Raw genomic sequence first — 16,787 nt, 5'->3', positions numbered from 1 at the left:
CTAGTAGTGTTTTCAGGCTAACGCATTCAGTTACTTCATTTTTACCATGAAATTATCAACTGTCTTCACTGTCTTCGCCTTGGTGTTGACTGCTCAGGGTTGCGATACATACAAATACTGTGCTTGTACCGACGAAAATGGGAACACCGATGACCTAACGACCTCTTCTGTATGTTCCGACACGCTTATTAACGACCAAGGATACTACGAGTGCAACAAATACCAAAACTATGTTTGGGTCGTCGAAGGCATCGATAACTGCAGTTTCAGAAAGGCGTGCCAAGCTAAGGGCGCAAAAGGAGACTCTAAATGCCGAGCGAAGGTCGGCATTTTTAAATTCAAGGCGTAAGGCGGAGTAGTGTGTTTTGTTGAGCCAGCGTATCGCCTATTGTATATCTGTATCTAGTTCAACACACATGTGTATTAAAGGCTGTTTATAAATTCTGCGAATACCACACCTACTTATCGCGTTCGCCACCCTCTAAATAGTTGCAACGCCTCCACGTTAGACTGTGTTACTATGTTGAAGACTCTGTCGGAACTTGGCAATTTGCCTTAGGTTTCCTTCCGGGAGGTGCACATCAACGGGGTAGCTCAGAAAGCGGTCAGTGGCATATGAAGTTCCTCGGTCTTCAAGCGCGCGTGACATCGGATAAGACGCGTGAGTTTGATTAACGAACTAGCTGTAATTCAACATAATGACTGACGAGGTTGAAAACCAGGCAGATGACTGGAGAATGTTCGTCCTCAGCGCACAGTGCATCAAAGGGGCACTATTTAACCTGTTGTTTGCACAACCACAACCCTTGGTAGGTGAATAGCCAATTTTCAAGGACAGAGAAAGTAATGTCGTGCCATCCCTTCACATGAGAATTATTCTGTAATTATGCTACGATGGGTCCTAAGAGACGAGGTCTCGGCCGTATGTTGGGAACCTGTCAGTGGTTTTACATTACATGAGTCGTATGTGACGACGGGGAAGAAGAAATGGTGCACACTTCACCTAAGGTAGGTGTTGAGCTCTTACGATGTAGTATAGTTACATAAGAACTTGTAAGTTTAGATTCATCTTGTCCCAATCGTGTTTCCATTTCCTCGGCAACAACGGAAATATAGATCTACGAGCCCGCCAATCACAATATTCACCAGCCTTCAACAACTTTCTTCGTTTTTTACTCTCACCAAACGTTCATAGACCACCCTGTCAGTAAACACAAGACAATAGCAAAAAACTCACCATTATATGCGCTAAATTACGTGACGTCGTAGTGGAGTTCATAGAGAACCTAACACCTCTTGAAGTCTGTCGTCTTTCGTCTTTCGTCTTTAGATATTGTAGGTTTCACAGGGGGTGAAACAGGGGGTGAAACGGAATTCCGTTCGTCAATAACAAATAACAGTAAATTGGTTCTAATCGATGGTTCATGATGATTGTTGAAAGTGGTGTTGTTGACTAGAAGGTGGGGATATTCCCCCTTGGCCTGTCACGTGGGTCTGGGAGGCTTGGGCCTCTCAGCCTGGCGGGCGTGTGGCTGGAAGTGCCACACGGCTCCGTATTCCAACTATCGCAACACTGGAAACTCTCTTTTTATGGTGTTGAAGCGGTTGGAATACGTTGTCCCTATACAGTTCCGTCTCCTCGTCAATTCGGCCTCCTATCCCTACTTTCTCCCGTAGTTACGGTCTTGTTACCCATCCCTCCATACGTATCGTTATCGTGTTGCTATCAACGAATCTCTCGAGGGCTCGATTTGGTTTGCTCTTCGTGAGGGCATCAGCAGGGTTGTCTTCGCCGTTAATCCAACGAATTTCTTGTAGTTCTCGTCTTTCGTACGATTGTCTCAACGCCATGATATCGATCATGAGTCGCTTTTCTTTGGTAGTGCCCAGCTTCACGAGACACTCGTACAGCGAATAAGAATCGGTACAGACAACTGTCTGAATCGTTGGTAGGTTGAGGTGGTCAGTGATTGTCGCCAGGGTTGTGGCGAGGGCGTAGGCCATATCGACGCCAGCGACCATCCCGTAGATCTCTGACGCTAATACGCTGCGGGTGACTCGTTTACTCTTCGTAGAGCTGTAATGAACGAGGTTACCGTGAATCGTGAATTCTCCGTTGTTGCTGTCAGAGGAAGTGTCGTTGGCTAGGATGATCAGAAACCCTAATTGGGAGGAGAGGTCGTGGTTATTAGCGAACGACCCGTCAACGAAAACGAATAGCTTGGCTGTTGTAAGGTCGAGTGGGATAAACGTTATTCCTCGGTTAGGCGATTCTATTTGCCATCGAATCCGTTGATTCAGTGCTTTTATCGCTTCTGGCGAGGGGTCTTGGTGTTGGGCAGCAGTGGATAAATCGAAACAGGCCTCGGGTTGGCAAATTGACGCGATGTACGCCCCTCTGGCGCGTTGTTCGACATATTGCTGTTTTGGGTTGGGTTTAGTAGTCTCAATACATCGTAACTTCTTGGCTTGTCCCTTTTGCCTCAAATTGATCGAATTGTCGGTTGACAGCGCGATTATCCCTCCGTTGAATTGGAGGGGTTCGTCAATTGTGAGGATATTCTTCGCTTTTGCCGTAAAAGCCGCTTTTTCTAACTGTTCGTCTTCTAATTGTGAGAACGCCTTGTCTGACAAACCGAGGGTATCGTCGGTTTGCATGCCGATACAGCCAAAGTGTGGATTTTCGGTAGATGAGATCAATAGGCATGGATCGTACGAAGAAGTAACCATCTGGAGATTCTCTCTGTGATGCTTGTGATACGTTGCCCACCAGTGGGTTCCAGCTTCTGCGATTCCGTACAGAGGCTTCACAACCTCCATAATGGTCCCTTTTGGGTACTGGTCTTGAATTTGCTTCGGTGGGTAGGCGAGAATAGTACGATTGAGCCTTGTGGAGGATTGAACGTAGGCTTGTGTGATATCTCGAAGCCATAGTTGTTTCCCTTCTCGTAGGAGTGACGGGGTAATTGACAGAATTAGCCGTTGACTCGCCCGCTGAATCGTTGGCGATTGGGTCAATATAGCCTTCTTGCCATCGTCGGCGTAACCCTGTATTACAAGTCTCGATTTCTCGTAGGGTTCGGTTGTTTTACCCTTGACTTCGTTGACGATACGAGATCGGAAGATTCGTACGTTCTGGTGCCTTCTCTTATTGAACTGGGTGAATTTGAACACTCCTCTAGCGATGAGGCTGTTGATCTCTTGTTTAGTTGACTGTTCGAACGGTTCGCCTGGTGTAGTAATAACACCTTCTCGTCGTAGTTTGATTGCTAATTCTTCGTCTGCTTGCTCCTTAATCGATAGGAATATTTGTTGATAATCCGGGTCATCGTTGAATTCCTCTGTGAAGTGGGCGATTGGCAGTGGTCTCTTCCGGGGTCTGCCCGGGCGTCTTCTCGGTGGCTCCGGTGCCTCTTGCGGTTCGTCCGGTTCACTGCCTCCGCCGGCGACGATAATTTCGTCGCGTACTACTTCCTGCTGCGGTATCTCAGCTTCGGGTTCTTCTTCTTCTGGCGCGGCGATGGAATTAGGTGGTTGATCGGGATCTTCGTAGTATGGTTTGACTACGGTAGACCGGAAGGTCTTCGGACCACGTGGCGTATCGACAGTACAGGTTTCGCCGTTTATGGCTGCTAAAGTAAACGGTCCGGTCCAGCCCTTCTTTTCGCGTACATCGTACATATCGCCGCTGTATTTCATATCGTCGGGGTATAGTTTCGCGAATTCTGTTAATTGCTTTCCGATACGGTCTGTTGACTCGTATGGTTGGAAGTCTGTTAACGGAGAGACCGTGGGATGTGGCGGTCGGTACGGTAGTTGCCACTGTTGTTGTTCTTGTGGAGGAGGTGGCTGTAGGGTTGGTTCGACTCTTCCTCCTGTGCTGTTGGCTACTGTTGCCGGTCTCGTGATCTCTTCGTGGAATTCGGGGTCTTTTATCAGAGCCTTCAGGTTGCGATATCTCTTGACGCCTTGTTCGAGTTCTTGGGGTGACCAGTAGTGGAATTCTTCCTTTTTGAGGGCTAATGCCACGTTTTTCGAGATTTTCTTGCCATCCATTTCGACGTAGACGCCGTTACCGATTAAATAGTCTCTGAAGAATCGTAGGATTGGGGGAGGTACGTTCTGGAAGTCTTCTTCTGACCAGTCGGCGAAATCGGGAGAAACTTCGTTCCATAGCTCGAGGCCCGTGAGATTCCTCTTCTCATAGGTCTCAAGTAGGAAACCCATATAGGAACCCAGTTGCTGTGGGCTAGCGTTTGTAAGGTCGATTGCCCAGTTGCCCCATACTGCTGGATCGATCATACTTTCGATTCTCTGTGGGATGGGGACTGTTGATTGGCTTTTGGCAGTGACGCCGCTCGCGGGCGATCCTTCTCGTGAATTTCGCTCCATTCTGACAGTATAAAAGGATTACTTCGTAGATTCTCTCGTGAATCTCTCTTTCTCGCTTCGGGCTTCGCTCCTCACTGTTGGGAAGTTTAGAATCTAGCGGACAGTTGGCCTTATGACGCCCACAACCACGTGCGTTTCTCCTAAGCCGCAGCCTCGGAGGCGTATACGTATAGCTGTATAGGCGGATTACCGCCGGTAGTCTCCGCTCGCCTTTCGGCGTGTTCTTCTTCTAGTGGGGAGGTCTCTTGTGGCAGGCGCCTCGCGGTTGGCACCTCGTCTGGGGATTTATTGAGAAACTAGCGGGCGCCTCGTGATTGGCACCGCGCGTGGGGGATAGTTGTAGTTGGGGAAGTTGTTGTCCCTTGTGGGATTCGTGAATCTTCGCCCTTGTGGCGTGAAGAGGTTGGAAGACCGTCGATTCGGTAGGTCTCTTCTTCTGGTGATTGAAAACGCGTGATGGAACGCTCTTGCCAGCGATAATTGGCTGCGATTAACCTTATCCCGCCTAGGGTGAGCGTAGCAGTCCCTAGGTTACTCGAATAATCGGATTGCTGGTAGATTCGAGGAAAAGAAGCTTTCTTCTGCTGGTTTCCGTAGATCCCAGTTACTCTCGCTTCTTCTCTCGTTAGCACGAAATCCCTACTTTTACCTGGGCTTGGGTATCCAGTTCAAGAAGTCGTCTCTTCTGGTGTTGACCTTGCTGATCTGCGGTTTGTCCGTAGCAGAGTGGTAATTGTGAAGTTAACCAAATTAATGGCAACTGTGAGGTTTACCACTGATCAGTGTAGGTTTCACAGGGGGTGAAACAGGGGGTGAAACGGAATTCCGTTCGTCAATAACAAATAACAGTAAATTGGTTCTAATCGATGGTTCATGATGATTGTTGAAAGTGGTGTTGTTGACTAGAAGGTGGGGATATTCCCCCTTGGCCTGTCACGTGGGTCTGGGAGGCTTGGGCCTCTCAGCCTGGCGGGCGTGTGGCTGGAAGTGCCACACGGCTCCGTATTCCAACTATCGCAACAGATATAGTAAAGGCAAGTGTTAAGTTTGACTACAACCACTTGGTCATTAGGGTCCCAGCTTCCGCTTTCCAACACTTAAAAACCTGCAAACAATAACAAATTATCGTAGTCTTTGATAGACCCAAAAGTCTCCAAAATAGTTTCCAAGAGTATTCAGTTCAGCACTGGCGTTAAAGGGGCTGCCAATTATCGTCCTATCTTTACCCATCATCAATACCTGAGTTAATGAGACTCTAAAATGAGGCAGAAAATCAGCGATAAAAAGGCTGGGCGATGATTTCAGGCCTGCTACATTCACTGCATGACGCCTATGTATCTCTTCTAGCCGAAGTTCAAAGGATTGACGATATGCAGATTGTCGGTTTGGTCTCGTAAACAAACTATTATCAACCCCTTCTCATTGGTGTGGTTCTAGAAGGGTGGCACCCTTCAACCCAGACTGGGTCCACTTCAGAAAGCCTAATGGCCGAACATCATTATTTTTAGATTTCATAACTTTGATGCTTTCATATCTTATGAATGGCCTACAGTGTACTGTAAACCAAATTGCATGATGTTTTTTACTTTAGAAATAATAATTGATTATCTTCGTGTGGCTTGTCATCACAAGCGAGTGGTCTTGTGCTTGGTTGGGTTTGATTGTACTAAAATGCTTTACTACAGAATAGAACACCGACATTGCATTTATTCAGGATCCCATTAACGCAACCGAGAGCACATATCGGCAGCATTTACCAGTTTGAATCCGGAGTGTCAGTGCCCTGCGTCAACTCAACGTCGCAATTGCGCCTAGTTGTGAGTTGTTGAGTCTGGCCGTGCTGCGCCTCTCGTATGCATTTGCGAGCCTACAAATCCAGCAGAGCTCGAAGTTCGTCGCTGCTAATACTTTTAAGCACTATTACACGCTTTAATAGCCTATGTAATCACCTTTTACTTCGCAAATTGTTTTCGTTTGAATTACCAAAGATCGGTTTAAAAGGGCAGGCTAAGCCATGGCCCGAACATTCGGCGAGAGAAGGACTTCTCGGCTTTGAAATAAGGGGGACCTGAGGAAAGTATGTAATGGCAGCCCAGTATGATAAAGAGGACAGTTTTCGGAAGAAACTTTATAGTAAGGGTACCAGAGCCGTTGGTTCACGAACAAGTCGTTGAAGACAAAATTCGGCTCACTCCGGCAACTTAAGTATTGGACACTGAGCTTCGGGCGTTCGCTGAAGCAGCCACCGGTCCATCGGCTCTTTAAAGAACTCTCTAGCTTCCGAAGTGAATGGGTAACCTGTGTTGTTGACTAGACTAGGCTTTCTTGCCTCCCGCATACTGCGCATTGCCGATCGGCTCGGGCAGGCCATTGTTGGCCCGTCGGGCGGTGGGTCCAGGGCTGCAGCCACTTAGAAGTAGGCCGCCGGCGCGCGGCATGGATGCGCACGTGGATTCGCACCTATCATCCATTGATATCGGTCTCGTCTTCGCGCCATGCAACTGCGAAAGATGCAGGTAAAATGCTACCGTCATCGTCTTCGGAGTTCCAAATCTTGCAGCATGCCATTTTGCGGAGACGCTCCGCTGAATCCCGCGCGGCCAGGATGAGTAGTAGGCTGCCCAGCCCTCGGCAGAGGCGAAATCAGAGTCTTTGGTGTTTTCGTTTACTACAAGAGAACTCAAATCGTTATTGCTAACCGCTCTTTGACACCGCGTATTGGGCTCTGATAGGCATATACAGCCATGAGTACTCACGAACCGAGATTCTCAATTGCAATATGCGAGGCGAGAGCCCTTCTTCAAAGATTGGAGCCCAGCAAGCGAGGGATGGGGGGTTAATGCGCAGATGGGCCCATCTTGATCAATCGTTTTGTGTAATAGCCAAAATGCTGCGCCGGTGGAATGGGATGCGGGCGACTCATTCAAGTCGCTTGCAATTGCCGCCGATTGTGAGCTTTGGAACGCCTCCCACGCTGCCGTTATCAGCTGTATTACAACCAGAGCAAGCCGTTGATTCCGTGCGCGAGTCAGGACCCGACATGCGCGGGATGAGACGAACAGGTTTGTGGGAGTCTTGGGCTCTTCTAATGAAGGTATTGAGGAGCATAATAATCTCTATGCGATTGAAGGCATGGACAAGGTATAATCCTCAGCTTCTCAATGGATCCGGAGATAAGGAGGTAGTTCCCAACTTAGATTAGATGCAGCACTCCGCTCGGAGCGCTATGCACCGGCGGGGCCCTCCCCCTCGGAGATCCACAGGAGACTGTGAATAATATCGTCTTGTCTTTGCATCTGCAGACTTGGCCAACGACAGGCTGGGAGACAACTTGAATAACGGTTCAATATATGACTTAGCCTATACGGAGCAAGTCAATGCCTGACGGGAACTACTACCTGGCCTTGACCGCCTCGGAAGTGCGGCAACGTGCTAGAGTTTTGACGGCGCTTGAGAGGTGCAAGATTTGACATGTGCTGGCCTCGTGTCGCCTGCGTAATTCCTGTATTCGTTCGTATAGAGATTGAGTCAGCTAGGCCGATGACCGGACGCAGGCAAGATACTAACATTATCTCACTTGTCAAATGCAAGCCTAGGGGCATTTCCACAATCTGTGGGAAATGGTTTTCCCTCCCGAGTCTGGGGTTGTCCCCGGGACTGACATGTCTAGACTTGGCCTTATCTAGAGTAGTCTGCCAATGTCTGATTGGTCGACATGTTATCTCCCCCGCCGGCATTTACCAATTGACTTCGCCCAAACGCTTCTTTGGGGATGACCCCGAACCCTTTGACGCCACCACCTATCATAACTATCACTGGCGCCAAAGTTGCAGAGATAAGGGAGGTTGGTTTTGGTTGTGTGAATGCAGTTTCTAAAACAGATAGCTGGGGTGGGTGGCAGACTAACACGGAGATGCTGCGGGTGGATGTCGGGATGGATCGAACCATGCACGCGGAACCGTGGCAAGGTGCTTTCAACTTATATCAACCTCTGTTCCCGTCGGCTTGGGGTAGAAGTTTCTGTCTGATGTACTCCAAGTCGTCCCAGCATCATCATTATCTGCCGATTATTAGGGTTATCAGCACGGTCTCACGGTTGTCGGATAGAGCCTAGCCCCTGAACAACCACCCAAAGGACATTCATTCCAATAATATCGACCACATTCACGAAAAAAAAAGGCCTCATCAAACCACGAACCAGACAACTTTTGAAATCTCACGCCATTTGCCATAATGGTTGACTGGAAAGCCCTGTTCTCTCCAGCGCCGTCGCTAGACGTGCCTGGCCTGGAAACCGTCGACCTTGCCGACAAGGAGATGGAGAAGAGAATTGTCAGGAAACAAGATCTCCGTATTCTTCCATGGATTTGTGTACGAACTCCTCAACCCCTCGTCAATTCCCCAGGTGCATGATTACTAACAAAGACGTCGCAGGTAACTTACCTCTTGAGTATGCCATCTGCCATCTCAGTTATACATCAACCCCCGAAAGGATTATTAACTAACACCCCTTTGACAGACTACCTCGACCGTGTCAACCTAGGAAATGCCCGCACGCTCAACAACGACACGCCCGAAGACAACATTGTAACCCAGCTCAACCTCACCGGCCAGCGCTACAATGTTGCCGTCGCCCTCTTCTTCGTCCCCTACGTGCTGATGGAGTTCCCGTCAAACATCCTGCTCAAGTACTTCTCCCCTTCCAAGTGGATCTCCCGTATTATGGTCTCCTGGGGAATCGTCACCATCTGCACCGCCGCCGTCTCGACCTACGGCGGTCTCCTCGCCGTTCGCATCATGCTCGGTCTCGCCGAAGCCGGTTTCTTCCCCGGTATCATGATGTATCTCTGCTTTTGGTACAAGCCCGAGGAACGCGCGACCCGCATGGCCATCTTTGCGTCCTCCGTCGCCGTCGCCGGCGCTTTCGGTGGCCTCCTCGCTACCGCCATCTCATTCCTGAACGGCAAGGGTGGGCTCGCGGGCTGGCAGTGGCTCTTCGTCCTCGAGGGCATCCCCGCCGTCATCGTGGGTGTCATGGTCTGGTTCATGCTTCCCGACTACCCGCAGACGGCCGCCTGGCTCACTCCCGAGGAGCGCGCCTTCGCCGTCAAGCGCCTCGGCCCCTACGCGCCCTCCATGAAGGACAAGCACTGGGACAGCAAGGTCGCCAAGTCGACGCTCGCCGACCCCTTCTTCTGGCTGTTCGCCGTCATGTACTTCCTCATGACCAACTCGCTCAACGCATTCGGCTACTTCGCTCCCACCATCGTCTCCTCGCTCGGGTTCAAGGGACACAACGCACAGCTGCTCACCGTCCCGCCCAACGTCTTTGCCATGTTCGTCATCATCGGCAACTGTCTGCACAGCGACAAGACCAAGGAACGTTCCCGCCACGTCATCGGCGCCCTCATTTTCGTCGCCACCGGATACCTGTTGTTGGCTGTCGTGAAGCACTGGGGTGTTCGCTACTTTGCGGTTTGCATCATTGCCTGCACCAACGCCGCTGTCCTTCCCTTCGTCGCTGTAAGTTTCTTCCTTGACAAAAAGAAAAAAAAAAAAAACGAACACAACTTGAAACTTTTGAGAAGTATAAAAGAAAGCTAACAGGGAGAAAAACAGCATCGAACTGCTACTGTTCAGGGTTCCACCGCAACAGCCCTGGCGACGGGCGGCATGATCGCCATCGCCAACACGGGCGGCATTTCTGCCCCGTTCCTCTTCCCCAGCACCGACTCCCCCATGTACAGCATGGGCAACTGGACAATCTTTGGCTTCCTGGCAGCTACTGCCCTGCTCGCCGGCTACGTCTGGTATGTGTTTGGTAGCCATTCCGGTTACAGGACGGGCGCGAAGGACGACAAGGGCAACCTAGAGGTCCTGGATGCCGGTGCCGGTGACCCGGACGAGGTCATGAACAAGCAGATGGGCATCGTGACAAAGAAGGATCTGGAGGATGTGTAAACGAAACATTGGTACAGAGATGACTCGGGAGAAGTTTATCTTGGTGGCTGCTGTTGTAACGAATTGTTTAGAGAGAAAGATGATGTGATACCCCCTGGAAGCGGATGCCTCAAAAGGCTAATAAACAAGAAGGTTTATATGGTTTAGTCATGTTTTGTTCAATGATTACTTCAACCCGTGAGGCTCTCGGCAGGGCATGTGCTTGTTGTAGTGGACAGGGCAATGCCAAAGGTGAACAGAAATCCTCGGGTTCGTATCAAGCCTTTGCGTACTACGCGTGTCCCGCGGAGTAAATATGCGATTCGCCGAAACTCCCGAGTCGTAAGAAACAAGGACAGGACTCGGGTATTATTTTCCGTCCCAAGGATCTATCATCTTCTTCTTCTTCGCGAGTTCTATGCAAGGATGGCAGAAAAGTATATCAAGGAAAAGCAGATGCGAGTAAGCATGACACACAGGCACCGGGCCTCAAAATTAAGTCTTGTACCTGCATCGTGCATAAAGAGCCCGTGTCGGCAAACGCCTTACCCGCTACAGTGCTCCTACACGCTGTTTTTGCCTTTACGACAAAACAAACTCGGCCTACAGAATACCGTAAAAGGACGGAAAAAGTAATGGTAATTTTGCAAAAGAGAAGGGCCCTAACCAGGGATCGAACCTGGGACCTCTCCCAGAATTGAGTAGTCAACAGACAACCCTAAGGGAGAATCATACCGCTAGACCATCAGGGCTGATTGTGGATCGAAATCCAGATGTGACCAGCTGGCGCTGGTGGATATGGAATCGTCGGAGAGAAATGCACATTATACCCGCCTACTCATAGCGCTAATCTACCCGCATACGGCGTAGCTAAAGTCGCTGTCATTGCTGACTGAAAAGTAAATCTAAAGCTTGAGTCTGTATATGAGAAGAAGAAAAAGCTAAGTTATTCCCGTTCGGCAGGCTCCGAAGCGCTGGCCTCCTCTATGGTTCACGCGAAGTCTGCTGATTTCTCACTTTTGTTTAAAGTTTGCATGCAATGCCAAACTCCACCGTGGGTGTGGATGCACTGCTTATCTGAAAGAGATTGTGTTGTCTTTTTTTCTATGAACTCGTACGGCAACCGGCAACCTGATACTTTGTTCACGGGCCACCAGCAAGTAACTCTATTCCTCATCCTCAAACGTTACCGAATGAATCATGGCCCAGTTGCGAATGTCGTCGAAGTTGCGGCAAGTATGCAAAGTGCTAAAGTCCGGCCAGTGACCCTCGACCGAGAGTTCCGGGTACATCTTGAAGGTGAAGACACCAATATCGGCCTGGCACATGAGGTTCAACCTAAGCGCCTCGAGACAATGATCTGTAAACTTTGTTAATCGACCTGATTGTGGTAATGGCAATAGTGGACTAGCATACCGATATGTCCTCTCAGGTCCTCGGCGTCAGTAGCTACGTCTCCGCCAACTTCTTCTCTGGAGTAGTAATCGGGGTAACTCGACATGCGCAGGAGGTTGAGGCAGTGAAGCTGGTGGAAGACTTCGAGACCGGCACGGTATCCCTCCTCACCCGTAATAGGGTTCGTGATCTTGATGGACTTGGGGTCAAGACCCAGCTTGGTAAGCTCGGCGTGGGAGATCATTTGGTCGCCAACTGCAACCCGAATGCGTCAGTCGACAAAATTCTCACGAAATCCTTTCATGGAGGCCTACCATTGTTGGTGATGTGGTCCCATGCTCGGTCGACTTCATACCCGGCTCCGACGAATGGTGACCAATCCATGATGGGCGTGAGGTTGTATCTCTCAGAGTGATACCGAACAACACCGGCGGCGGGGGCTACATGGCTGTCAGCTTGGGTCGTGGAACGCAGTACAACAAAACATACAGTATGAGGAATACTTCTTGGTGAAGAATGTATCATCCTTGGGGTTTCCATATCGCATACAGACGGTCAGCGCGAAGAGGGTAACGGACGTCGTCAACAGGACGGCGTGAGCGGCCCAGGGCCAATAGCGTAACAGCCGACGGGCTCTCTCTTTGCACGGGTTCTCATCGCCGACTCTCATCCGCCTCCATCTCGACGTCGCTTTTTCTGTGCTTTCCCTGTTCTCGGTATTTTCGGTGCTCAGGCTTCCAGCGAGGCTTTCAACTTCCTCCTCCTCGTGAGGCACTGATCGGTAGAGCTTTTCAGAAGACATGATTAAAAGGGGGTATGATAAGTGTACTATGATACTACTGCACACCAGGTGCTAATTAGAAAAGAATGAATGGGGATAGTGGCAGAATGTGTAATGGTGGGAAAAAGGCAGGGTAAAACCAAACAAATGAGAGAGAGGGAAAAGGAACAGAGGTGTGAACAATCAAAAGCGGGCGCCAGCGTGCTGTCTGAGGGTAAGAAGAGACGAGGCGCCAAGGCGATCGCTCTAGGCATGAAAATCGTATTACCAGAGTGATGGGAGATCGCAGACCATCAACCATCAACCATCAAGGGGCACTAGAGCTTGTCTTGCCTTGGCCAAGAAGGGAAAAAAAAAATGATTACAAAAATCTCCGATCCTACGAAAGGGGGGGTTGTCCACAGCGTTCGCTACTCCTGAATAGAACAAGCCAAGCGGATATGTCATCCAGCCATCAGAAACGTTTGGGCTGTTTGATCTTCGTTGCGAAGCGGTGGACGAACCACAGGGCCTTTCATCCAAAGCAAGAATAGACGACACAGCGTGGGCTCCAGCACCGTTGCAGCCGGTAAGGGAAATACGGGATCGCTTATCCAATTGATGAAGGGCATCATGTGCCCCAATATTCGGCCAAATGCCATGGTCAACTCAGGTTGCATGTCCATTTGAGTGCTTGTTCCCTCAGAATGCGACCTCTCCTGGCCCTTCCCCCCACCCGTGTTTGGCCGGGTCTGCGGCGTTGGTGCGGTGTCTCAGTACAGGGGGTTGGCGAAACGCGGAGTGGGTGCGCGACAGGGAGTGGCTTGCGGAGCGTCCAACAAACACCAACAGCCACACACCAACTCCCTTCTGCCTCAACTTCAGCTAGGAACAAGTCAGGCAAAGCCAAGATCGACTGTAAATGAACAGCGCCTGGGCCAGTATGGGGCACTTCTGCGGCTTAAAACCCGGCAACTTGCTGCCGCAACTTCGTAGCTCCACCTTACAAGTCGGGACCTTTGCCAGGTTCGGTGACATTGGCTTAGCGCCTGCGGTTTTAGCTGTATCAGAGCCGGCCAATACACACCCTTGTGCGGCTCCTATGAGATCGACCTCTTCGAATCGAATACGTCTCTACACCCTGACCGGCGCTAGTATCGTGAAGACCTTCCGTAACAGTATGTCGATCAAGCTTAGCATCAGATTTGGCTGGGATTTCTACGAGGGTGCCTCCAACCCCGTGGTCCGCTGGCTCTCGCAGGCACTCTCTGTTGACTGAAACTGCAAGCGAGCCGCCGTCAGGGTCATTCCTATTGCCGTTAAGGTAATATGCTTGTTGAAGCGAGAATGCAGCCGCTGGCAACGGCTCGCACCCAGCATGGCCCTCCCCGCCTCCAACAAGCCTCATCGTGTCTCCTTTCCACAGCCAGCTGAGTCCGAGCAACATTCGAAGCCGTCATAGCCAGTAGCCCTGCCCCCATCCCCCTGTGGACCCTTTCACTCGAACTCTGAGACGTTTCTAGTCTAGCAGAGCAGGACGATCGTAGCTCGAAGTCTTGAGAGAAGAAAATCGTCTAAACTTGGGGTCCCAACCCTTGCTCAACGTACTCGCGATGGGACTGGGGACGAAAAGTCCCGAAAGGTGAGCCATGTAACCCTGCCAGGCACAGAGCGAGAAGGCTTGAGCTAGATATAAATCTCTCAAACCCGCTCATCAGCCCACCAACATCTGACCATTCGTACGTCTCATTCCACAACTGGCCCCTTATCGCTTGACGCGACCTTTCATTCCCTTTCTTTGTTAATTCAGTTGCTGTCATTCGCTGCCGGTCAGCCTATCATTCCTTTCAAGATGCATTACCCTTCCTTCGGCCACTTCCTCTTGGCGAGCATCCTTGCCGTCCAGGGTGTTCAGTCTCTCTCCCTTATCCCCACGGGCGAGGTTGCCAGACGCTATGTAGTACGTTGAATGCCATCACGAATCTATCCCGTAGGGAATTTGCGCTAATAAGAGTTTATTTAGGCTCCCGCCTTGGCACTTGCCATGCCTGTCGTGGCTGCGCCCCAGCCTGCCAGCATTGAGGCCCGCGAGGTAAGAATCTTCTCTATATATGATGAAGATTTCCCGTACTGACGTGCTTTCATAGCCTCACCACCGTGGCAAGAAGACCAAGAAGGCCAAGAACAACCGCCGTGACGAATTTGTTGCGGAGGATGCTCTTGAGGCTCGTGACATCGAGGCTCGTGAGCCTCACCACCGCGGCAAGAAGACCAAGAAGGCCAAGAACAACCGCCGTGATGAATTCGCCGCCGAGGATGCCGCCGACCATGCCGTAGAGGCTCGTGATATTGAGGCTCGTGAGCCCCATCACCGCGGCAAGAAGACCAAGAAGGCCAAGAACAACCGCCGCGACGAGTTCGCTGCTGAGGACGCTGCCGACCATGCTGTTGAGGCCCGTGACATTGAGGCCCGTGAACCCCACCACCGCGGAAAGAAGACCAAGAAGGCCAAGAACAACCGCCGTGATGAGTTCGCTGCTGAGGATGGAGCCGACCACGCCATTGAGGCTCGCGAGCCTCACCACCGTGGCAAGAAGACCAAGAAGGCCAAGAACAACCGTCGTGATGAGTTCGCTGCTGAGGACGCTGCCGACCATGCTGTTGAGGCTCGTGAGATCGAGGCTCGTGAGCCCCATCACCGCGGCAAGAAGACCAAGAAGGCTAAGAACAACCGCCGCGACGAGTTCGCTGCTGAGGATGGAGCTGACCACGCCATTGAGGCTCGTGAGCCCCACCATCGCGGCAAGAAGACCAAGAAGGCCAAGAACAACCGCCGCGACGAGTTCGCGGCCGGTGAGGCCGTCGCTTTCGTCGCCTAAAGGGTGCCAGATGGCAGGCAAAGGGGCCAGCTACGATTGCTCTGACAGGGCACCCTTGAGTTCAGACAACCTCCCGTCACTTGTATGTAAAGTCCGAGTTGCCTAGGAGAAGAAATTACCACCTCGGGCTCAGGTAGCGGGTTCGGGCTTGGGAAGGCTTGGTCCATGCCACGTTTACAGACTAGATCAGCTCTTCGTTTTCCATATATTTTTACAGTAATAATGACGGTACCTAATGTGCTTTCGATGTCCCAGACATGGTGTGTATGTGCGTAGACTTGTGAAACTGTCCAATCGCAAGGCCGGTGCTGCTAAAACAGCCTTTGCCGCGTGCGTTGCTGGTTGCATGAACGATGGCGGGTTGCGATGATTTTAGTGTTTCGACTTACATTCGCTATGGGATGACGTCAAAGCATCTTGCAGCAAGGTTGGATGGGCTGTGCGATGTTACGGGGGCAACCTCGCTCTCGTGTTTGAAGGCCCGGCCGGCGATAAAGAGCGAGGGTAGCTAATGTCCGTATTGCCTTGCAAGACCGTCCGACGGAGTTCCACATGGAGTTACGCGCCAGCTGATCCGGCACGTTAGATATCCGAGAATGTCAAGACGTTTGTCGTTGTTGAAGCCCTCAGAATTAAACCAGGAACCGTTTTCGCCAAGAGTTGCTTGTCGACATGATCTGCCAGGGTTCACTTCCCACAGCCTTGGAACCAAGCATCTAAGAACATTGGTTCGGACCCCCAAAAGATCTCTTTCGACCATTTCCCCCGCAATTCAGATCGGTCAGTCCAGTCGACTTGGACCCGCTGAAAAGAAGGGTAGAATACTGAGGACTACCATCAACTTCGGTGGTTTCACATAACCTCGCGACAGAACCACCCTCTCGGGCTAGCGAGATGGGGAGTCCGACCATAATAAAGGTCATCTGTACCCCCAAGAAGGTGTTCCACAACACTTAGCTTTGCGCAGTTGTTTGCAAATGCGAGGAGTTACTTCATATTGCCACTCGCTTCGCTTCAGTGCAAGGTCCAACCAGTTGCTCGGAAGGACTGTTCATTTGGGGCAACTGACCAAATTTTGGAAGAACAAAAAAAAAGGGAAAAAAAAAAAAAGCCCAGACGAAAATTTTTGGAATTGACTTTGCCCATTCAATTGGCTGCCTGATTATGATTGCTGCGAGACTCCTGTATGGTGGCCGTTGGCAATGATGCTTGATTGTCTATTTCGTCGTGAAGGCAAGAGACCCAATTCTTCTACAAGTTCGCTGTGGGTGGACCAGTTGATATGGAGTACTGCTTATATAAGCTGTTTACTGGAGCCTAATAGCTTTATCTTATCGATAAGGATTGGCATGAGGCAAGCGCCTGGATGGTGGGGTAACTGCTGCGCCAACGTCTCCAACCTTCAACCTTCCGTCACCATC

The 16,787-nt window shown here is 50.7% G+C and overlaps 5 protein-coding genes across 5 annotated transcripts; 3 read left to right on the top strand and 2 right to left on the bottom strand.

Annotated features, from left to right (window-relative positions):
* Nucleotides 1-46: 46 nt before the first annotated feature.
* CTRU02_213919 (uncharacterized protein) lies at nt 47-349 on the top strand (the record flags this gene model as incomplete). The annotated part of the gene is made up of 1 exon (XM_036724474.1): nt 47-349. One exon carries the CDS (start codon nt 47-49, stop codon nt 347-349), a length of 303 nt encoding a protein of 100 aa, XP_036583593.1.
* Nucleotides 350-1,677: 1,328 nt separating this feature from the next.
* On the bottom strand, nt 1,678-4,392 carry CTRU02_213918 (uncharacterized protein; the record flags this gene model as incomplete). The annotated part of the gene is made up of 1 exon (XM_070206152.1): nt 1,678-4,392. The coding sequence occupies one exon, from the start codon at nt 4,390-4,392 to the stop codon at nt 1,678-1,680; it is 2,715 nt and encodes a 904-aa protein (XP_070060184.1).
* A 4,233-nt stretch (nt 4,393-8,625) lies between these two features.
* CTRU02_213917 (tartrate transporter 2) lies at nt 8,626-9,996 on the top strand (the record flags this gene model as incomplete). Its single annotated transcript, XM_036724473.2, has 2 exons — nt 8,626-8,763; nt 8,827-9,996. 2 exons carry the CDS (start codon nt 8,626-8,628, stop codon nt 9,994-9,996), a joined length of 1,308 nt encoding a protein of 435 aa, XP_036583592.2.
* A 1,502-nt stretch (nt 9,997-11,498) lies between these two features.
* CTRU02_213915 (uncharacterized protein) lies at nt 11,499-12,529 on the bottom strand (the record flags this gene model as incomplete). Its single annotated transcript, XM_036724471.1, has 4 exons — nt 11,499-11,692; nt 11,749-11,982; nt 12,042-12,167; nt 12,217-12,529. 4 exons carry the CDS (start codon nt 12,527-12,529, stop codon nt 11,499-11,501), a joined length of 867 nt encoding a protein of 288 aa, XP_036583591.1.
* A 1,810-nt stretch (nt 12,530-14,339) lies between these two features.
* On the top strand, nt 14,340-15,366 carry CTRU02_213916 (uncharacterized protein; the record flags this gene model as incomplete). Its single annotated transcript, XM_036724472.1, has 3 exons — nt 14,340-14,447; nt 14,511-14,579; nt 14,635-15,366. The coding sequence occupies 3 exons, from the start codon at nt 14,340-14,342 to the stop codon at nt 15,364-15,366; spliced, it is 909 nt and encodes a 302-aa protein (XP_036583590.1).
* Between the last annotated feature and the right edge of the window lie 1,421 nt (nt 15,367-16,787).

Source organism: Colletotrichum truncatum (assembly GCF_014235925.2).
Source record: "Colletotrichum truncatum strain CMES1059 chromosome Unknown Contig_0010, whole genome shotgun sequence".
Taxonomy (NCBI): Eukaryota; Fungi; Ascomycota; class Sordariomycetes; order Glomerellales; family Glomerellaceae; genus Colletotrichum; species Colletotrichum truncatum.
Note: the sequence above shows the minus strand (reverse complement) of the source record. Positions and strands in the feature narration are given on the sequence as shown.